The 23,369-nt window shown below is 35.3% G+C and overlaps 2 protein-coding genes and 3 long non-coding RNA genes across 5 annotated transcripts; 2 read left to right on the forward strand and 3 right to left on the reverse strand.

Annotated features, from left to right (window-relative positions):
• Nucleotides 1–593: 593 nt before the first annotated feature.
• Nucleotides 594–1,080, forward strand: LOC147502805 (uncharacterized). The gene is made up of 2 exons (XR_015220062.1): nucleotides 594–625; nucleotides 772–1,080. It is a non-coding gene; the product is annotated as an uncharacterized LOC147502805 (long non-coding RNA).
• A 1,828-nt stretch (nucleotides 1,081–2,908) lies between these two features.
• Nucleotides 2,909–7,284, reverse strand: LOC147502806 (uncharacterized). The gene is made up of 5 exons (XR_015221806.1): nucleotides 6,994–7,284; nucleotides 6,505–6,583; nucleotides 5,864–5,958; nucleotides 5,253–5,344; nucleotides 2,909–4,560 (listed from the first exon to the last, which is right to left on the reverse strand). It is a non-coding gene; the product is annotated as an uncharacterized LOC147502806 (long non-coding RNA).
• Nucleotides 7,285–8,851: 1,567 nt separating this feature from the next.
• LOC147502807 (uncharacterized) lies at nucleotides 8,852–10,484 on the reverse strand. Its single transcript, XR_015221807.1, has 2 exons — nucleotides 9,811–10,484; nucleotides 8,852–8,925 (listed from the first exon to the last, which is right to left on the reverse strand). It is a non-coding gene; the product is annotated as an uncharacterized LOC147502807 (long non-coding RNA).
• A 1,424-nt stretch (nucleotides 10,485–11,908) lies between these two features.
• On the forward strand, nucleotides 11,909–15,900 carry RSW3 (Glycosyl hydrolases family 31 protein). Its single transcript, XM_086607662.1, has 6 exons — nucleotides 11,909–13,580; nucleotides 13,794–14,067; nucleotides 14,151–14,286; nucleotides 14,448–14,658; nucleotides 14,753–14,959; nucleotides 15,407–15,900. The coding sequence occupies exons 1-6, from the start codon at nucleotides 12,030–12,032 to the stop codon at nucleotides 15,770–15,772; spliced, it is 2,745 nt and encodes a 914-aa protein (XP_086463788.1). The 5' UTR covers nucleotides 11,909–12,029; the 3' UTR covers nucleotides 15,773–15,900.
• A 51-nt stretch (nucleotides 15,901–15,951) lies between these two features.
• On the reverse strand, nucleotides 15,952–18,907 carry LOC147502809 (DPP6 N-terminal domain-like protein). The gene is made up of 2 exons (XM_086607664.1): nucleotides 18,312–18,907; nucleotides 15,952–17,834 (listed from the first exon to the last, which is right to left on the reverse strand). Exons 1-2 carry the CDS (start codon nucleotides 18,799–18,801, stop codon nucleotides 16,192–16,194), a joined length of 2,133 nt encoding a protein of 710 aa, XP_086463790.1. The 5' UTR covers nucleotides 18,802–18,907; the 3' UTR covers nucleotides 15,952–16,191.
• Between the last annotated feature and the right edge of the window lie 4,462 nt (nucleotides 18,908–23,369).

Consider the following 23,369-nt stretch of genomic DNA (forward strand, 5'->3'; position numbering starts at 1 on the left):
TTTAAGGAGCTACACAAACATGATTCTTGTGAAATATTCCTTCCCGGAACAGGCCCGTTGTCAAAAAGGAACCTCTGGCTAAAGTTGTTAACATGATAGGAATGTCTAATGCTCTCGTAGTTTTTGATAATGTTTAGTGTTATTGTGCTAAGGCCACGGGATCATAGTGTCCGTGTCTCCGCAGTGCTTTGGACAACTAACTTTCACATTTATAGAATGAGGTAAAGCATCTGCGGTATCAAAGACAAATGAAGTGAAGTATACAAGAGCACGAGCTCAGTACCTAGAGTAGAATGAGGTATTATGAAAATATTGAAAATTTGAAATCACATGCACAGCGAAGTTATATCTTTGAATCTTTGGATTTTTATTAGGTAATCGGCAATTAGTAGGTGATCATCTTATTGTCTTTGATGTCCGTCAAGTGTCAATAACCTTAACTCCTTAAGGTTGATCATCTCCTCGTAACCACCTTTATAAGTTCTTTCTTAACATCTGTATCTTGCACCCCTCTTGGTGAAATACCTTTTATCAACGGTAATCCAAATTGTTCCTCTCCCTTCACCGGGTGAAACCTTTGTCGCCACAATTAAGCCCATTACCCATTTCTAGTGGTGTAGTACAGGTATCCATGTGCTAGTTTGCTTTGTTTTTTTCACTTTTATGTTTTAGATGGTCTTTGTCTCTCTCTTTGTCCCTCTTTTGGGGAAATGTTATGAAAATTTTGAATTAATGGAGTTTCATTGGATTCTTTGTTCGGTGGTTGTGCAGATGGTGGGGCTGCGTCCACTTCAAATTCTTCTCTGTTTTATGGTATGGATGATGCTTTACTAAAAATTGTATATGATGGGCTGGGTTCAGTTGGAAACTTGGAATATGTTTTTATGTCACAAAGCTAGCTAGTTAGAACTTAGAAGTGATTTTGTAATCCATTCAACTTTTAGAGTGAGAACTCATGAATTCCTTCAACTTTGCCTTGTATCTAGTATAGTGTAGTATGTGCTTAGATCATAACTAAAATTAGTCTTGTTTTTACTTTGTAATCATTTCATGAGCATCTTTAGTATGCTTTTGACATCCTATCAATTATCCTTGGCCATTTTTTTCTTTCCCTCTTTCCCATCAATCTGTTGGCTTGAAAAACCTCTAGGACTAATCTAGCTTTACTGGTAACTATTTGTAGAGAATGTCTTTTTTGTTGGTAGACGGTAGACCCTCCAAAGAATAGTTGTTATAGGCATTTTTATGAACTATATTTATATATTACATTTAATGCGAGTCATTTCATAGCCATTTCTTCCTTTATTTGTACACAATATAATTTTATAGCTATATTTGTAATGATGTAATGATGTAGCCATTTCTTAATAGGGTCATTATTTGAGTTCTTCATTTTGTATCAAGTTGTATGATTCTCATCGTCAAAACCTTCACGTAGATAGAATGATTATGGTTGATTCATTGCTATAATGCTAAGAGTATAGTAATGCTAATGCAAGTCAATGAGGGGTACACACCACACACAAGTTAGTTGCATCCATCATTTCTCTTGGCAGTGGGAATCATTCCATATTTCTATGTATGTACTGGTTATTCGGCCTTCAAGTAATTGGGAGTGAGCCTATTTGAAGTGATTAGGTTGTCAAAAGGAACCTCGGCTAAAAAATTTAACATGATAGGAATGTCTAATGCTCTCGTAGTTTTAATAATGTTTAGTGTTATTGTGCTAAGGCCACTGGATCATAGTGTCCGTGTGTCTCACAATTAAATGGACAACTAACTCTCACATTTATAGAATGAGGTAAAGCATCGCGAACTGTCAAAGACAAATTAGTGTAGTATACAAGAGCACGAGCTCAATACCTTGAGTAGAATGAGGTATTATGAAAATATTGAAAATTTGAAATCACATGCACGCCTTGAGTTATATCTTTGAATCTTTGGATTTTATTATTAGTAATCGGCAATTAGTAGGTGATCATCTTATTGTCTTTGATGTCCGTCAAGTGTCAATAACCTTAACTCCTTAAGGTTGATCATCTCCTCATAACCACCTTTATAAGTTCTTTCTTAACATCTGTATCTTGCACCCCTAAAGATTGTCTAATTCAATATTGGAGATTGTCTAAAGTTTGGTTCTAGCTCGAAAATTGAAGGGAAAAACAACTAGAGGTTTCAAAGAAATATTGCAACCTAATTAGCTAACTAAAGGTGGCTTCAATAATACATACCAAGATCTGGGTGATTCATGATCAGGTCTAGTGTGAAACCAACCTCGACGTATGAGTAGTTAAGAACAAACCTTCATTTTTTTGCAACTTTACTGACTCAAATGCCTTGTAGAACATGCCATGGGATAAGTGCAACACAAGTATTCCGAAAATTTGTCAAACCGACAAAGCTGTAAACTAAAGTGTAGCTACCATTCTTCCCTCCAAAGCAAAATAATAATAAAGCACCCATTGCCTCCCTTATTCCATCTGTGATACCAATCTCAAATTAAGAATCAATGGATCGTGCTCTAGAGTTTAGACTCCTACAGTTCCTACCTCCTAATCCTATTTAGATTGCAACATTTCATATATTATTTTTCCAGTTACAATCCGGAACAACGCGTTACTATAGTGAATATAGCTTGTCCGAACTAGAGGGTATACAATCATCGCAAAAAAATAATTGAAACTAGAGGGTATCACATCTCATCATCTAAAAAAAATATATACATAAAAAAATACACGAAATAGAGACTCCAGAATCCTTTGAACTTGGTTAGTTGGTCCCCTTCAACAAAACAAATGTGAATAGTGAGGGCGACGAGTTAAAATCGAGAAAAAGAAGCAAGTGAAGAAGAAATGGTTAAAATCAGCAAAAAAAAAAAAAAAGTTGCTATTTTTATGAAAATGGTTACCTCGAAATTGAATAGTGAGGACGATGACGAGTTGATGTGAAGAAGACGAGTTGAGTTGTAGTTTTATAGGCAACTAACTTTGTGATAATTCTCTCAAAATCCAATTCCGTTTCTCACGAGATAAGGTTATGGGAGTCCACAAAATTCTAATTCTACCGTTTTTATCCAAATGGGATGTGAGAATCGTAAACCCGCGGGAATCCCAAGAGTGCGTGGAAGAACTGGAGAAGTTGTGAGGGAGAGACCGAGATAATAGAGGGAATATCTAATTTGAACGAGTTTCGCTGTTTTTTTTTTTTTTTTGATTTGACTATTTGGCATCAAAGCCCAAAATATCGATATCAAGGCCCAAAATGGATATATATCGGTGTACCCAAAAACCGATATATATCGGATATTTCGGATATATCCATTTTTTTTTGTAACCAGTCCAAACTATTTAAAATATCGGAAATATCGGATATATCGGAAATATCGGATATATATCAGAAATATATTGGAAATATCGGTTTATATTAAAAATGATAAAAAAGTCAACCGATATATATCGGATATATCGATTATATCGGCGATATAAAATTTTATATCGGAAATTCCGATATATAGCGGGAAAAAAGGGTTCTATATTCGGTGGATATATGTCGAAAATATCGATATATGTGTACCAAAATACCGATATATATCGGATATATCGGCGTCGGATATATCGGCGATATTTTGGTCCTTGTTTGGCATAAAGTCATAAACCACGGTAGAAAGTGGAAAATTTATATACCACTGTTTATGTTAAAGGTAGTGGGGATGCGGAGTATTCTCATGCTGAAAAAAAAACTAACCATGGTATATGGCCCAACTTATCCCACGGTTTTCATGTAACTGTGACATATACTAGTAAACCAATGACCAAAGAAATTTCCGCCGTGGTATATAAGTATTTCCCACGGTTTTTGGAATAACCATGGTATAAACGTTCTTATTGACCGTGGTATATGTGTCATTCTGTAGTAGTGCTCTTCAGTTCACAGGTAATGAAGAATTTAGATGGCTGCAAAGGCATTCTCCAACGAGCACCGGAAGACCATGCTAGATGACATCTACCTGATTGAGCTTGATTGTTTTGAACAACACCCTAGACAGACTCATCAGATCACACAAAAACTTGGGATAAATAAGCAAAAATCCAGGAGAGTAAAAGGCTTGTGAGTTGAATTAGTAGTAACCTTAAACAAAAAAAAGAAACAACGAACGTGCACAAATCCCTTGTACCATATGTCTAATGAAAAATGATACCAAAGACAAGGTATATGCCACAAACAGAAATTCAAACAAGTCCCAAGTCATAAACATTACATTATGGCGGTACTACAGCCACTAAACTAACTAAAGATTGTGAAAAGCAAGCTAAGTGTAAATGCTAACATACGTACAAGATGACATTATATTTACGAGCAACGAATGAAATGAAACGTACAAGATGACATTATATTTACGAGCAACGAATGAAATGAAAGATAAATATAGTATAAATAAGAAAAGTTAGACTTATATTTATGCGAGGATTATACTTTACCCAAGAAACAAGAGAAAGACTTTGATGTGTTTGCTAATCTTAACCCTTCACCAATTAATTCTTTTAAGTCATCATCTTTCACCTGCAACAACCAACAATAAACTTGATAAGTTAATGTTCATTGAAGAAACTATGTTTACCCATTGGTAGCTATAGCCTAAGGGAACAAAGCATGGTAGGGTTTGTTATTAGCCACTTTATGAACTCCATATTTCACATAAATGCAAAGAAAGCAAAAATAGGCATACAAATGTAAACCATTATGTCGAAAATGAAATTAAATATTTGAATGTTATGTTCAATAAGATATATAAAATTCTAAGACTATATTTCGGTTCATTCGAAATTTGACATATATCATACCAAACTATTCAAGGCTTTTATCCCTAGTGTACTCAACATTCTAACAAGCCTACAATTAATAAACCATGTATATAAATATATTAGAGTAACTACTTACCTTCCCCTTGTACACCCGTTCCAAGCAAGTAACTTGCTCGACACATAAGTCCCCCAATTTTATTTAATATATATCAAGGATATAGAGAAAAATGAATAAAATACATACACATCCCTTTCTAAGGATATTATTTCTCTTTATCAGCTTGAACTTCCTTCCTCAGGTTGTTCTTTTAACAATGTAGCTTTTGTTAGCAATGTGTACAGTGCTAACTCAAACCTTTGAAAAATCAAAAAGTTGGCTAGATTAGCCATTTCCAGGGAAATTACAGCTGTAGTTAATAAAATTCAAGTAAGAACCCATTAATATGTTACCTTTTCTCCTCAGTAGGAACCTGCAATTCATCTGATGTGAACACTGCATGCAAATTTTGAGCAGAAAGTTTGGGCAGTACCTATCAGGAGCCCTAGTTAACCATGCCGAATTTAACATTAATAGTTAGTATCTATACAGTAATCAAATAACAAACTTGAACTTGTAAAGAATGAAGTAATATTCAAAACGAAAATGTCTCCGAAAATGGTGGAAATATGAAATAATTACCAACCGAGTAAAACTTCCCTATGCTTTCTTTCTAAAGAGTAAAATATTGCCTACATCTTATAGGTGGACAATGATGTATCGGATTTGAACTAAACTATTATTAAGAAGGCATTGTTTCTTAAGAACCTTTAGATGCAAAAGTCCCATTAAGCTCTTTAAATAACTATTGAAAGATGGACTTGAAACTGGAGACATTAACATATTATGTGTTGATTGCCTGACCGTTAAACTCGGAGCATGACTAGAGCTGCCATAGGAACTAAAGAGTAGCAATCATGAGGATAACACTTATGGCAGAATTTATTAAAAAAACCTTAAGAAGACGACTTGCAATTATTCGACTCCGGCCATGAACAAATTACTATTCACACTCATTCATTACCTCCTTCAACTCCATGGCACCACTTTGACAAAGATAACCCCAACAAGCATTTCTGACACGTTCTGTGCATACCATAGTCTTGATTTTGCGAATGCCTGAATCATAGATTTAAAACAGGTAAATGTGTATATTAAAACTAGATAAAACACATGGGACCTTAACAAAGACTATAATAAGCGTGGTCTTACCTAATACTTAAGAAGTTTGAGGTCCATAATTCCGATATAATAAAGTCGAGTACAAATAGTACACAAATCTTGCAAGATAAGCCCTTAAAAAAAAAAAACAAAAACAAAAGAAAATTCTCATTATGCACAATCGGAGGTATGTAAATACACGAATATCAAGAAACGATCTTGCCCGAAGAGAACACGAAATGCATTACTATTATTAAGCTTTGGGTAATGCAGAGGTGATGAAATCTTCTTCCCAAGAAGGATATATAATAATTAGGCTTGTGATTCTGAGACCCAAGTGTTGCAATCACTTGTATATATGAAATTGGTCAGCATAATAAATATAAGCATAATAAATATGACAACACAAATAGATTAGGGAAAGAAGTCTTTCACAACAAATCCAAACACAATTAAAAGAAAAAAAATATAAAAGTGAGAAGGGAAAAAGCAAAAAGCCATTACTCTGATTAATCCTACGGCACCTGCACTCATTCTTCAGAACAAGATGATGAGGGTGATGACGTTGTGGTTTCTGATTTCTCTAAACCAACACACATACTTTAATTAGCCGAATCAATATCAATTCAATACATAGATAACATTTGCTTTCTCTAAAAAAATCAAACCCTATTAACATTAATTTTTTGGCTTTCCCTCTCTTGAAAATGTAGGGCGCATTTTTGAACTTTTCACTCAACAAGGGTAGGACAGAGTCTACTAACCAAGAAAATAGAATAATAACGGCCATTTCTTATAATATGATGGCTAAGCCCACTCATTTAAAAGCCAAAGCCATTAATCAACATTTAAGCCTGGTTATGGCTGTTGTTTTTAAAGCAAATTAGTGTAGTGTATATAATAAACATATAATCATATCTATAAGTGGATTACATATACACCTGAAACAAAACCCACCCCCTTCAAACACAGACAAACCTGCAACAAACCCACCTTTTTAAAATGTCAGATACCCCCCCTCTTTTCGACACACTCATACATGAAGCAAGTTCGATCTCCACCCTTTTAACATGCACCTGGAAATCACGAGCACCCCCCATCCTCCCCTCCCCCTAACGAAAATTGAAAGACTAATATTGGATCTATCGAATTGGATTCCTAACCAAACATAATAGTATAGAAGTGATAAACCAACTCATCCAACCCCTCAACTTCATTTTTCCTGAAACATTACAACAACTCAGTTTTGACAAACCCATCCATAAACCAAGGCACATGCTTCTCCTGCAATTACTCAAACAATTGCAGAGCTACATCAAGAATATTTTGCATATAAAAGTCAACAAGTGCAAACAATAACACCCAGTACAAAATGAGCATTGAAAATTAAGAGATCTCTGAAAATGAAGCATTTAGAGTACAAAACACACAAGCATTCAACAACTGCGACCACTAACAGCCAGTACAAATTGCAAATGTAGTTTCCTACACTTGAATTTAATGGGGCAAAGAGGACAAAAGGCAATAACAAGTACTTTACACATCCATAACAATTATATTCACTATATTACACGCATTTACAATATATTCAGCAATAAAATATGATAAATTGCATAAAAAAATTCATATGAATCTTAAAAATTATACCTTCTAGCAAGAAACAAAGCCCTCGAGGCCTCGAAGCTGTTAGTTACTGGAATAGGACATAGGAGTGGAAGAGAGATGAATGATAATAAATAGAACAAAACAAGATAAGTACAAAAAACCAAAAATTTGAAACAACTAGAAATGAAATAATACCCAGGTCTCATAACTAAGACCGAAATCAATTCCTTCAAGACGGTAAATCAAGAAAGAGATAGACCAATGGCCTGGAACCTAGATTCGTTCACAAAATTTTTGTGGAAAACCCACGCCTTTTTTAATTTGTGCTCAAAATTTGAAGTGAAAAAATTGATTATCCGGTAACCCCACCTAAATTCATTATAACTTTTTCTAAAACAATGAAACCCCCTCAAGCAATTTTTCAGACAACAAGTTTTGTTCTTTTGGACCTAGAAAATGAAGTGAGAATAGTTACCTAGCGGCGGTGATGGCTGCTACTACTTTGGACAAACAATCAAGGGAAGATAGAGAGAAGAAGAAATTGATCGAGACACACACCTGATTTGCAATTCTAAAACCCTCTTCGGAGGAGATGAGAAACGATTGAGAGGGTTTGTTTATTTTGTTTTCTTTCTTTTTTTTTTATTAAGTTTTTATGTTTGGAGAGAGCGTGATATGTTTTTGTTTCCCCCTATCCCAAAATTTCGTATTACCAACGGTTTCTAATTATAACTTACGGTTTAAAAATCGTCATAAATTATTTCATGGAATTCTCAGAATTAACGTAACACTTAAGCAAGTACTTAACGCCACAAAAACGTTACTAACCCTGCAACGCTACAAAAATGTTACTAACTGAATTTTTAGTGCGTTACAAATTTCCTGTTTTGGTGTAGTGCTCCTTTGTCTTCTACTCTTTAGTTTGTTTCCTCGGTTAGGTGAAATGTATTAAAATAAAAGAAAACTATAGAATTGTGTGGGCATCTGTAAGGATTAAACATACAGAGCATAAAAATATTTGCATGTTTGCAAATTACGAAAATATTAAATAAACATTGGTTAGGGTTGGTCGATTTGGATGCTATATACATAATCCAAAATAAATAGAGAAGCAAAAATATAAATCATGAGACCAGTTAGAAATAAGTACCATGTGGATTAATGAACCAATGCAATAGAAACTGCAAGAATACCTGGAGCCAAGAGGTGGTTGAAGGTTCAACCTATCTGTTGCAGGAATTGAATATTTATTTTTTTTGTTTGAAGGATCCTGAGATGGGTCCATTGGTCATTTTCCCTTGTCCACCATCAGGTTCAATCCTTCATAGAAATTGTATGCACAAAATTTAAAACGGAGAAAAGAGAAGGAATGGTAATTAGCTATAAGAAACATTGATTTTTGATAGTTAAGAGTGCAATCCTTAGAAGATGCAGTAAGATGCCACAAAAAGAATACATGTCCAACAAGGATACATGTCTTCGTAACATAGCTATAATTACATTATGCAAAAGCTAGAATGAGGATAATTATTCATATAATGCATGAGTATAAAAAAAAATCAATGTTTTTGTTATTAATTTGGTTATATACTATTGAAACTACAAATATATAGAATAATAAATGGACGTCATTGTGATTTTCTGTTATTATTTTTGTTACTTACTATAGAAACTACAAATACACGTTGCCTCAACAGAGAACATTCTTATGTTATTATTTTTGTTATTTACTATAGAAACTACAAATACACGTCGCCTCAATATAGAACTTTTTTATATTAATGAAAACGCACAATTGTAATATATAAGGAATAAGGCATTAGAAACTTTAAATCTATATATAAAAGAGAAAAAGGGTCCATCGGTAGATAAACTTAAAGAATATAAAGGAGAAGGGGGGTCATTGCCGATTATGAAAAGGGAAGTTAGTGTCACCAATAATTTATAGGCGTGAACTAACTTATCCAACAGGTACATACAGTGCCATTTGGAAGAGGCAAACTTTTGATTGTGTCTGGTTGAGGAGTGTCAATGAGAAATCAAGGTTTGGGTGATTGGGGTAATTGGGTTACATTATGCTGCTGTATTTAGATACCATTATCAACTTGCTAATGTCTAGCTAAAAGGTAATATCTTAGTACAATGCATACTATTTGCCAGAAAGCATTTTCTTTTTTATATATAGAAGTCGAATTTTTTGCTTACCTTGTTTCCTTTGCCTCCGCCCTTTCTGTCTTTTGCACAATGCTGAAAACTATGCCACTGCTCTATAAAGATTATCGTTTATTTCTTTCAATCTCAGTCAAGGCACACACGCAAACATTATTACACTAATGTTAGTTAACATTCTTTGCTTGGCCTGGGAGAGAAACAATTACAGTTGCCAGCCATTGGAAGAGACATCACAACAATCAAACACTTGAATCACCAAAGCAAATATTAGTTTTCACCAAACAGTTACCTTTCAATTTAATTCTTACCTTTCCAAAACCAATTTAAATTCCAGAGAATCATAGTAAACTAAACATCAATTCAAACCCTCTATTACAAAAGAAATGACAATAGTAATTCTTATAAGGATGAGGAATATAAATTAGGGGTGTTCCACAAAATTTTTTTTTTGGAGTGATGAGGGCGAGTAGGGATGAGACTGATCGTTGGTTTGTTTGGAGAAAAGAAAAGAGGCGTTGGTTTGTTTGGAGAAAAACGTGATACTATGGGCCGGTTTGCGTTAACTAAAGAAACTATAGATTATGTTTTTATAGTAATACTAACATCGGTAGACTGTAGAGGGAGACTGTAGGGGTGGGAGTGGGAAGGACTGATGCGACGATTAGGGCTGATGTTGGAAGAAAGATTAGAAAAGAAGATCTGATCTCATGGATCTAGACGCTATGGATAAAAGTAGCATACCAGGTGGGAGTCGTTCTTTTTGCCATGTCACAACTTGCTAAAAGACAATGACAACCATTGGATGGAGGTTCTGTGGGCCCCACACCATTGCCTTTTATTAGATAGATTATCTCATCTCTTTCTCTCTCTAATCCAAAATTTCGACAATTCTATCAGAAATTTCATACCAAATTTTAATATACTTTAAAATTTATAAATTGTTTTTTATTATTTTTTTATCCCGACAAATTTAACACATTTAGTCTAAATTAGTGGGGTAGTGGGACCTCTTTACATCTAGAGCGACAAATCGGGTCGGGAATTTATATTTTTATGTTTGATTCAAATTTGAATTTTGGAATGGGGTTTTTTTATTATCTCGATTGATTTCGGTTTCGGATAGGTAACATAAAATAATAAGTACGAAAAAAAATAGGCACATTGCGCGTGCCAAAAGACAATTAAATTTTGACAATTTGATTAGAAATTCCGAACATAATTCCAATAAATTTTAAAATTCAGAAATTATTTCATTTTTTTATCTCGACAAATTTAACACATTTAGTCTAAATTAGTGGGTTAGTGACACCTCTTTACATCTAGAGCAACAAATCGGGTCGGAAATTTAATTTTTTATGATCGATTCAAATTTGAATTTTGGAATCAGGGTTTTTTTTATTAACCGATTGATTTCGGTTTCGGATAGATAGCATAAAATAAGTGCGAAAAAACAGACGCATCGGTTGCAATTTGGTTGGGCTTATTTTGACTAGGATTCGTTTGCAATTTTTTTTTAAATCAACATTGCCACATGGACCAAGCTTTTGGTGGGCTTGCTTTCATGGTTTGGTTATTTGGACACCTCTTAATTTCACGCTCATAGAGTGTGCCCAAAATGCTAGTATAGTATAATACATAAATTATCGCCTCTGTTTTGGGTTTACACAAAATAATCATAGTTCACTTTTATTTTTATATTTGACCTCTTTTACTCAAATTACAAAATACTCCATCTGCTATGTGGGAAACTACCATTATTAAACATTATTTGTAGTGAAAATATTTAGTTCAAATAGGGATAATTGTGGTACTCTACATATATGATGTAAAAAAATAAAATATATCTTATGAGTATTGAGGGCCAAGTGAGGGCTTGGAAGGGCCTAATGAGAGCTGGGCCCATGCTCCAGAACCCAGATCTTAGCCCGCCCCTCAAATATGTGAGAGCCAACTTTTGATGGTTTTGACACGCATTTTTTAAGGCTGGGTCGGGCCGGGTTGAGGGCCTGAGGGCCAAATTATCACCCCTACTTCTAACCCACGAATATCTCTATTAAGCCCGTGTGAAATGGTTTCAGCCCAACTTAGTTCCAGAACAAAAATAAACCCATCCCGAATATAATCCCAAACCAGATTTACTCGATTCCGAAAAAAAAACACTTCTCTCTCGCCATTTCTTTCTCTCTCAAAAAACAAGAAAAAGAGATCACTCCTCAAAACTCAACCCAAACATGCTGTGAGTCCACTCAGCCATGTCAACGATTCAAACCACCTCACTTCTCTTCCTCCTCCTCATTCTTCTTCTCCATCATTCCACCACAGTTTCCTCATGGAAAAAAGAAGAATTTCGAAACTGTAACCAAACACCATTCTGTAAACGAGGTCGTTCAATAAAACCCGGATCTTGTTCACTCATTGCAAGTGACATCACCATTACAGATGGTGATCTCACTGCCAAACTCATTTCAAAAGAACCCCGAGATGATTTTAACAAGTCCCTTGTTCTCAAACTGTCTGTTTATCAAGATGGGATATTGAGATTGAAAATTGATGAAGACGAAACACCCAAGAAGAGATTTCAAGTACCTGATGTGATTGTATCGGAGTTTGAAGATAAAAAGCTTTGGTTACAAAGGGTTTTGAGTGATGGGCAAAAATCATCAGTTGTTTATTTATCTGATGAATATGAAGCTGTGTTAAAGAATGATCCTTTTGAGGTAATTGTGAGGAAGAAAAGTGGTGAGTATGTTTTGTCATTGAATTCAAATGGTTTATTTGATTTTGAACAATTGAGAGATAAGAAAGAAGGTGATGATAATTGGGAAGAATCATTTAGAAGTCATACTGATAGTAGACCATATGGACCACAATCTATTAGTTTTGATGTTTCATTTTATGATGCTGATTTTGTTTATGGTATACCTGAACGTGCTACTAGTCTTGCTTTGAAACCTACTAGAGGTCCTGATATTGAGTTTTCCGAACCGTATCGGTTGTTTAATCTTGATGTGTTTGAGTATGTTGCTGATTCTCCGTTTGGGCTTTATGGGTCGATTCCATTTATGTTGTCTCATGGTAAAGCTGGAGGGACATCGGGTTTTTTTTGGTTGAATGCTGCTGAAATGCAGATTGATGTGTTGGGTAATGGATGGAATGCTGACTCTGGAATTTCTTTGCCGTCGTCACAAGGGCGGATTGATACGCATTGGATGAGTGAGGCGGGTATTGTGGATGCATTCTTTTTTATAGGGCCTGGACCTAAGGATGTTGTTAGACAGTACACTAGTGTGACTGGGAAACCTTCTATGCCTCCGCATTTTGCGACCGCGTATCACCAATGTCGATGGAATTATAGGGATGAGGAGGATGTTGAGAATGTTAATTCGAAATTTGATGAATATGATATCCCGTATGATGTTCTCTGGCTTGATATTGAGCATACAGATGGGAAGAGGTATTTGACTTGGGACCGCTCACTCTTTCCCCACCCCGAAGAGATGCAGAACAGGCTGGCTGGTACTGGTAGGCAAATGGTTACCATTGTTGATCCTCACATCAAGAGGGATGAGTCATACTTCGTGCACAAAGAGGCTACCGAGAAGGGGTATTACGTGAAGGATGCATCTGGCAGGGATTATGATGGGTGGTGCTGGCCTGGTTCCTCATCATACCTGGATATGTTGAATCCAGAAATCCGATCCTGGTGGACTGAGAAGTTTTCTCTGCAGAACTATGTTGGTTCAACTCCTTCTCTGTACATCTGGAATGACATGAATGAGCCTTCCGTTTTTAATGGTCCCGAGGTATTCTGTTTGCTACCAATTTATTATTGTAACATCTTAGAACATGTATCATACACTTGCTTTTAATAAGAGTTCTATGTCAAACAACTACTATCAGTAAGTTCTGGGGTGGTTAGTACAGATCTAAGTAGTTTTTTTTGCCATCAATGCCCGTGTTAAATATGTCATATTGCTCCTCTATGTTTATATATGTCAATGCCCATGTTTAACCAGGTGACTATGCCGAGGGATGCAATACATTATGGAGCTGTAGAACACCGAGAAGTACATAATGCCTATGGATATTACTTTCACATGGCTACAGCTGACGGACTCTTAAAGCGAGGAGATGGAAAGGACAGGCCATTTGTCTTGTCAAGAGCAATTTTTCCTGGAAGCCAACGATTTGGAGCAATTTGGACTGGAGATAACACAGCGGAATGGGATCATCTCAGGGTGTCAGTTCCTATGGTTTTGACTCTTGGCCTCAGTGGAATTACTTTCTCTGGTAAGTAATGTTTTTGTTGGCTCACTTGTGGGACCTTCTATGCCTGGGATTCGTTATTGATATGATAAAAAAAAAAATTATAGGTGCCGATGTTGGTGGGTTTTTTGGCAATCCCGACACTGAACTGTTAATTCGCTGGTACCAGCTTGGTGCTTATTATCCTTTCTTTAGGGCCCATGCTCATCATGACACCAAAAGGAGAGAACCTTGGCTGTTTGGGTAATACATCCTTAACTGTGGATCCACTGTAGTAATCCTTTTTAGTTTCATCTCCCTTGTTATTATAATTTTGTAGAATGTCAGGTAGTTTAAGCTTGATATAGGAGATGGTTTCTCCTTTTATCCCAGAGATGGATCTTAATTTTGATACTGTGGCACAGAGAACGGAATACTGAGCTGATGAGGGATGCCATACGCACTAGATACATGTTTCTTCCATACTTCTATACACTGTTCAGAGAGGCAAACACCAATGGTATCCCGGTTATGCGCCCACTGTGGATGGAGTTCCCTTCTGATGAAAATACATTCAGCAATGACGAGGCTTTCATGGTTGGGAACAGTCTTTTGGTTCAGGGAATTTTTACTGAGGTCTCACTCGTCTCATGTTTTTTGGTGTTTTTTGCCTCAGTATATATCTTAAGTATTTTGAATGTTGTCCGAATGAATGTATTTCTTGAATCAGGGGGTGAAGCATGCATCAGTATATTTGCCTCAGGGGCAGTCCTGGTATGACATAAAAACTGGAGTTGCATACAAAGGAGGTTTGACACACAAATTGGTGGTTTCCGAAGAGAGTATCCCTGCATTCCAGAAGGCAGGCACAATTGTACCAAGGAAAGATAGGTACCGCCGAAGTTCCACTCAGATGGTTGATGACCCTTACACTCTGGTAAGTCCTCTGGTACTCAACCGGTTTAACTTACTGTCTATTTTTCTACAGTTTATGTCCTTATCCCATCTTGTTTCGTAAGTTAATTACTATTTCCTTTTGGTAGCTTCCTATTTTGCACAAAACTAGTCGTATAGTGATAGAAACATAGGGTGTGTTTGATTTCATTCGAAAAATATCCTTTAAATTGTCACTTCCCCCACAAAAGTTCTCAGAGTGCAGGGTGAATATGTTATGAATGCTTCCTGTCTCATGAAGAACATCCAATACAAAGTGAAGTGTAGCCATCAAAACTCTCCCTCACAATTTAACACACTTACATTTTCTTGAAAGTGGTGGTTTTCGGACTTGGCAACAGATAATTTATGTAAAAGGATTGTGAACTTGATGTTAGACTTCATCTTACCGATAAAGAATGTCTAAAAAATATTTGTTTCTTTTTATCAGGTGATAGCACTGAATGATTCGTTAGCGGCTGAAGGTGAACTCTATATTGATGACGGCAAGAGCTTTGAATTTGAGAAAGGGGCCTACATCCACAGGCGGTTTGTGTTTTCAGATGGCAAGCTATCATCTTCAAATATAGCACCCCCTACATTAGGAAACAAGTTTTCTTCAGATTGTATCATTGAGAGGATTATACTGCTAGGGCTTCCCAAGGGTAGCAAAAGTGCTTTCATTGAACCAGAAAACCGTGAAGTTGATATTGAACCTGGGCCAATTAGGTTACAAGGGGGGCACAGTTCCACTGCTCTTACCATCCGCAAGCCAAACGTACACGTCAGTGATGATTGGACAATAAAGATTTTGTAACTCTTTTAAGTTGAGTTTGTAGCAAAATAACATATGTGACGTAGAACCTCAATGTTAATACCTTATTGGTGGAGTTTTAGTAGATTTGCAGGATCAGATTATCTATATACCTAGGCACTCATACTGTATTGGTGTCTCATCCAAATGCTAGCTAAAAGACCAGAGAGGGATCGGTCTGCTATACCAAAGCATTTCCATTATGGTAATTATTATTGTATTCTGAAACCGTACAATCTGGCAGTACCGCCAGAATGAGTACATGTTATGACATATTTCTTATGTTATGTACATAAGCATTTAAAAAACAAAAACAAAGGCATTTCTTACATATTTCTTATGTTATGTACATAAGCATTTAAAAAAAAACAAAAAACAAAGGCATTTCTTATATCCCTGTAGCGATCATAATCACCGCAGTTTTAAGGACACCTAGGCTTGTTGGGAATCTCAACTCCATACTTGGGAGCTTTACTAAGCCAATGGCAGTCGTCGAATTCACATGAGGATCCACTAGATGGCAATTGTACCACATCAACAGGCTTTATGTATGAAGGTCCCCAAGTAGGTGTACCATCTTCAAACGAGTTATGAGTCAATCTTCGGATGCCAGAGCCATCTGCTTTAACAATGAAGATGTCACCATAAGGTTGGAAATGATGTGGATTTGCAATTGGCTCAGCCGATACAGCTGCATAATCTGAAGTGAATACTAAGCTCTTTGAGTCTGGACTGAACCATGGATGGTTCACCTTTCCACCTTTGCCGCTCTGAAACACCTTCTTTAATCCAGTACCATTTGGGTGTATAAAATATAAAGAAAAACTCCCTCCACCTGGGTTGTCCCTATCAGATGAGAATGCAATCCATTCACCATCTGGAGACCAGTTGCACATTGTATCCGTCCACGGTCCTTCTGTAAGCTGACGTAGTCCACCTTTCTCTCCCTCGATAGCATCCATAACGTAGAGATTCTTGTTTCCAGACCTTCCTGATCTGAACGCCACCCATTTTCCATCTGGGGATGGTGATGGAAAGGCGTTGTTTTGTCCTCCAAAGGTGAGTGTCTTGTACGAAGGGGTAGAACCCAGTTCACTGATCTTTTCTTCATAGACATTCACGGAGATTATGTCTACTTGGGTCCTCTCAGATGAAAAGGTTGGTCCAGCACTGGTGTACACCACACCCTTTCGTTTCCAGTCCCAAGCAGTAGCGAAGGCAGTATCCAAGAATACCTTTCTTTTACCAGACCCATCGCTGTTCACGACATATAAACCTGGGAAGTCAACATAAGCAATGCGTTTTCCATCAGGTGAGAAAGAAGGAAATGACCCGTCGATCCTGAACAGAGAGAAGTCTGGCTCTGTGTTCTTGATGTTCTCAAGCAATAGAGGATTCTTGCGTTTTCCTCCGTTAACGCTACCTCGGCATTTATGATATCCGACTAGACTCCCATCAGGCGAGATAAAGGGGTTGTAATGGTGGCTTTCAGGTGAGATTGGTCTAGTTACCTCAATGAACTCATTTCGAATAAGATCATACAGCTCAATATGTCGGAAATTAGAAGTAGGTCTTCTCGTGGCGATAGCAATGAAGCTCTTGTTTCCTACAGAAGTAGCTGGAGTGAATGCGTGAAATCCCGGTAGGGTGACTCTTTCAATCACTACGGTCTGAAATTTAATTGGCCTTTCTTGAGGGAGAATCGCTCGATAAATACTCAACCATCCATCACTATTTCTTCGATGGAAATAAATGGTGAACTCATTCATCCAACAAGGCCACCCACCATGTTCGACTACTTTCACCCGTTCTGATCCATCTTGGGTCTTAAATATGTAAATGTGAGTATTAAGATCTTCAATCTCCCCATCCCACCCTTTCTCACCAGAAGAAGCCACTGCCGTCCAAATGCCAGAAGGTGAGACTGCAGGGCTGAAATCCGCTATCCCATATGGCGTTAACCTCAGGGTATCACCCGTTTTGAGGTGGGTTGAGTACACAGCAGCCCAGCTCTTCCTAGGTACCTCAGGATTCTCGTGTGTGGAAACATAAATGAGCTGCTCACCTGCATTGATCATTACATAAATTACCAATTTTTTCGGGACATAGTTTTACCCTTAAATACACGCACTCAAGGCTGGTCCCATTGCGATCCCCGAGTCAAAATGAATGCCAATTCTATTGGTTTTCAGATCTTTCATTTTGCACATTTTCATATGGAATGATATCTATATACAAATGGTAACCATCCCACCATCGTCTGAACTTTGAAGTAATTTTGGTGCTACTTACTTATTAGTCAAGGACTCGAGCTATGATTAAAATGGTAATTAACCATGGTCTGAAGTTGGACTATCACGTACTATGACCTAAGATTATTATAAGATCAGATCAAAACAGTGCATAATATTATAACCATGCAAGTCATTATCATTATCTCATTATTTTACTGTCGATCAGTCTGTCCATACTCATGCTACTTTGACCATTTCATTAAAAAAAAAACTAAATGGATAAGCTGGAATCAAAAACCAGATCTCACCTGAGATAGAAGGTCGATCTTTCATGGATATCTGACCATTCCTGTCCTCCAAACGCAACAAAGGAATCTGAATTCTAGACCCTTTCTCACAAACTGACCTTCTTCTGAGCTCGCTAGTACCATCAACACCATAATAAATTCCGTCCAAGTATATGTTAGAAGAACCATATCTCTCAGTGACATAAACAACTTGCAAGGGTGGTGGTGAAGAAGTTGAAGTAGCAACAAGGCTTAAAGAAGAAGTTGATGAAAGAAAGAATCCATTATAGTTAATGGACACACCATCAGTGAATTGACGTTCATGGTTTTGACTTGTTGTTTCAGAAAATATTGGAAGTGTGAAGATATCGAAATCGTAGTCTAACTTTCCTAGTGTTGCAAATACTATGCTGCTACTGCTGGATGGATTTTGCAACGACACTGAAGTAGTGGATAGTAAAAGTATGAGTTGGAGGTAGAGGTAAACTGCTGGTGGTGATCGGTTTTTCATGTTTACTTGGGGATCGATAGTGAAAATGTAGATACTGTTACTTTAGAACATAGACAAATTAAATAGAGTAATAGGACAATCCAGATAAGTTGGTATATGGCCTATATCTGCACTTGTAGGGACACCGAAGTAGAAAATATGTACAACAAACCAAGGACCAAAATATCAATGTACCAAAAAACCGAGATATATCATATATATCAAAAATATTGGAGATATTTATTTTTTTGTTGACTAGTCAAAATTTTGTTTTGTATATCGATGTATTGGAAATATCATCAATATATGAGTCAAAATCATTGTCACCAAGTACGGTACGGATTTAAAACGGTGTATTTGAAAAAAAAACTTAGTTCGTGTTTTAAACGGAACGTCTCGGGAAAAAAACGGAAAAAAAAAAAGTCTGGCGTAGGCAGGCATAAAAAACGGGTTTAAAAGCGGTAAAAGCGGGTTTAAAATGTATAATACGTACAATACGTAAAAGAAACGGTAAAAACCAATAATAAAGAATATAATAGATAAAGAATTTGATTTTTTTTATAAGAGTGGAAGAAAGATTTGACACATAAAATAAAAATAAAAATAATACAAATGAAAGAAAATTTAAATACATGAAAGTATCAAATTATCATTACTCATCCAAATACTTAAAATTTTAGATTCAAAAAAACACGACTCTAAATAAGATACTACTAATTACCAACCATAATGGCATAATCAAGTTCTATAAATAAGTTAATAACTTTAAAATTTATAATTAATTATTAATAGTCAAAACAAAATAAAAATGCCTCAATAAGTCAATCTAACTTCCACTTTTCAAAAAGGTAAACTCCAAAACCCCTTTTTCTTCTTCGTTTTTCTTTTAGATTAAAAAAAAAAAAAAAAAAAGTTTTAAACGGGAGATTTTCAAAATCTCGGGTTTGAAACATTTTTTAAGTTTAAAACGCGTTTAAAACAGGTTTTTTTTTAAAAACCCGGATTTTAAACTGAAACCAGACGCCTTGCCAATATCTCGGGTTTTAAACGCGTTTTTTTCAAAAAAACGTCGAACTTGGTGACAATGGTCAAAATCAACAATATTCGGTTAAAGTCAACAATTTATATTGGATATATCGTATATATCAGTCGATATACATCATTATATTGGAAATTGCGAAATATATCAGAAAAAAATAAATTCAATATTCAGTTGAAATATATTGAATATTTCCATCTCGATGTACCTAAAAAAATAATATATATTGGTGATATTTCGGATATCTCGTCGATATTTTGGGCCTTGCAACAAAGTTCAATGCTCTGGAATTTGGAGCAGATACTTTGTTTTGTTTTGAAATTGCCAGATTCCAGATTCCAGAATTTGGGCTTGTACATTGTTAGTTTTGTAAAAAAAATTACCCTGGGCCAGATAGTTTTATGGTTAAGGGCTTAGTAGTTGATCCAGTTGGGCCTTTATTAAGTTGTGACTTTTTTGGGCCCTTGCGTTACAAGATTGCTTGACATGGCCATCATAGTTGATCGGGATTGTATCGATTTTGGGTAAATTTTTACGGTGTGCGTTTTGTAAATTGCATTTGCATCTAACACTCTGCGGGATGTGAAATCTTCATTTCCATGTGATTAGCTAGGTTCGTGTCAAGAGGGCCACTACGATGTTGTGAATCTTTGTTCAATCAGGCAATTAGCTACTTCAATATTTTCAATTAAGAGTATGCAACCAACTCTGAAGTTGGGATTCAACTCCTTTCTTCGAGCTATAATCCAATCGTCTATATTGTTTTGCCCTTAGGACAACTTCTCACAGAGTTGGCTCCTAAAGTGGTAGAGTTGAGACTTGAGAGGCATGTGAAGAATGCTAAGAAGCTACCTGTACGTGTATTGTATACACCTCACTAAAATGGCGTATTGGGAATCCATATGTGTATGCAAATATGCAATCTACGAATGAGTTGCGCGTTAGCACTCATCAACAACATTAATTAATCCATAAAACTAAGTTCAAAACCCAGATTCCAGTATTTATTAGCCTAAAATCCGTTGACTTTATGAATTACGTATAAAGCCTATCCGGTTTTTAAAAGCAGAGATTGCGTTTAATCTCCTTGCTTAAAAAACCGGTACATTAAAACCCCCTCAAATCCTAACCACTCACAAAACCTCCCTGTTTTTTTGAAAATAATAAGCTGACAAAAATACCCCCTACTTAACAGACCCGTGAACCTGTGAATCCTTCTATTTTCTCTCTTCCTTCTCTTTAGCTTTTTAGATCTAAAATTTCTTCTCCTACAAATCTAAATTCACATAGTTAAGATGGCAAAACAAAAGAAAAAAATGGTTGAATCACCAACAAAAACTATGAAAGCAACAAAAGAGAAAATGAAGAACTCTACAATCTCGAAAAAAGCTGAAAATCAAAAAAAAAATATCAAACTTTCAAGTTCTAGAAGAGATGGAGATGAAATTGAGAAGATGACTGCTCCAAAAACTTCGGCGAACAAACCAAATCCGGTGAGAATCTTCAACCTTTAATCATATTTCTATAAATTTGTATGAAAAAAATAAATTTTCATATGCTTGTAAATACGAATTTACGTTTGTTTAGTGAGTTTACTATGTATTTTCTAGTTTTCATACTTTTGCAATTTCATTATGCATTTTTATGTTTGTGTAGTAGTTATACTATGCATTTTTATATTTTTAAATAGTTTTTACTCTGCATTCTTAATTTTTTCTTGTGTTTGTTTTTTCATGTTTGTGTAATGTGTGGTGGTAGTTTTATTCTCGCATTCTTATATTTGCAAACTAAATTCAAAAATCTCAAGATGTAGTCCAACATTAGTTACTCTGCATTCTTATATTTAGCGTAGTAGTTTTAGTCTTGAAGTTGGATGTGTAGTCAAAGTTACTCTGATTCTTATATTTGCATAGTAGTTTTAGTCTTGAAGTTGAATGTGTAGTCATTAGTCTGCATTCTTATATTTGCATACTAAATTTACAAAATCTCCTAAGATGTAGTATGTGGTTACTCTGCATTCTTATACATTTACATAGTTTTGGTATTTTTTTGTTCAATTGAATGCAGAAAGAGAGGGTGGTGGAATCTATTAGATGTAAACGAGCTAAGGTTGCTAGATGTGGATTTGATGAAAGATATCAAAGTTGGAGCATGCCCACAACAAGGAGCATCGTAAGAACTTCACTTTCGAACTTAAATGTCTTTTTTAATCTTTATCTCTTATTTGAAACTTCTTTTTGGCATTTTCAGTTCAGATTGTGGATTATTCATCATTATGTTAAGTGAATGCTATAATATGTGGAAAAAGCTATGCAAGATATAACGGTAGAAGTCAGACAATTGGGGTTTGACGACATATGAGATTGTATCAGCCAATAAGAAAAAAAAATGGGATCCAAAAGAAGAATGCAAGAAATGAAGAGCTGATTTTCCGTATTTCTAGTTGATTACGTTGTGTTTATTTGTGGTAAAATATTGGAACCATTCTAATTTGGGAGTGTTCGATTATGATGTACTATTACTTTATTAATGTGTTGGAGTTGTTTAGTATTCATGTTATGCATATTCAGTCTTTCTTTGGATTATACTTTTTGTATAATTACTTTGCCAAAACATTTTATTATGATGGATGAAATGTTTATAGCTTTTCTGGAAATATTATGTGTACAGAGTCCCTTTCTCTATCGGGTTAAACACCAATATAATTATCTATATTTGTGAATCCAAGATTACTTGAAAAATCACTTTTGTCATAATAACATACTTCATTATGGTAGTTATTAAGAAGCTATTTATTGTCGTTAAAAACACATAATCTCCAAACAACCGATCACCATTTCATCCTCTATCGCTAAATTGGATAGCAAAGCTAGCTTAAACATCTACTAGTTGATGCTATGTAAATTTAACTAGTGTTTGATTTATATATATTGACTATGTAAAAATACATTTACATAGTTTAAGAATGGGAGTAATCCGTTAAAAAATTACTATGTAAATTTAAGTTTTCATAGGTCAAGTTACTATGTAAATATAGATTTATATATAGTAAATATAGATTTACATATATAATGACTATGTAAACATACATTTACATATATTCACCCGACGCTTAATTTCATTTCCAAAAGTTACTATGTAAATTTAAGTTTTCATAGCTTTAGTGACTATGCAAATATAGTTTTACATATATTTGCATATGTAAAAATATATTTACATATATTTGGTCATCTATGTAAATATAGATCTACATATATAATGACTATGTAAAAATACATTTACATATATTCTATCAGTGTCGAGGGCTAATTTCATTCCCAAAAGTTAATATGTAAAACTATCTTTACTTAATATAAAACCTCTTTTGACTAGCTGTTTTAAAAATCTCCAACTAAAAACGTAACATATAAAATCCAACATCGAAAAAAAGAAAGCAAGTTCATCGACATCTTGTTTTTCATATTAGAAAGCAATATAAAAAATAAATGAAAAATACAAATTCATTGACATCTTGCTTTTTATATAAGAGAAACCATCAAAGAATAGATAA

Source organism: Coptis chinensis, chromosome 4 (assembly GCF_015680905.1).
Source record: "Coptis chinensis isolate HL-2020 chromosome 4, ASM1568090v1, whole genome shotgun sequence".
NCBI classification, from domain to species: Eukaryota; Viridiplantae; Streptophyta; class Magnoliopsida; order Ranunculales; family Ranunculaceae; genus Coptis; species Coptis chinensis.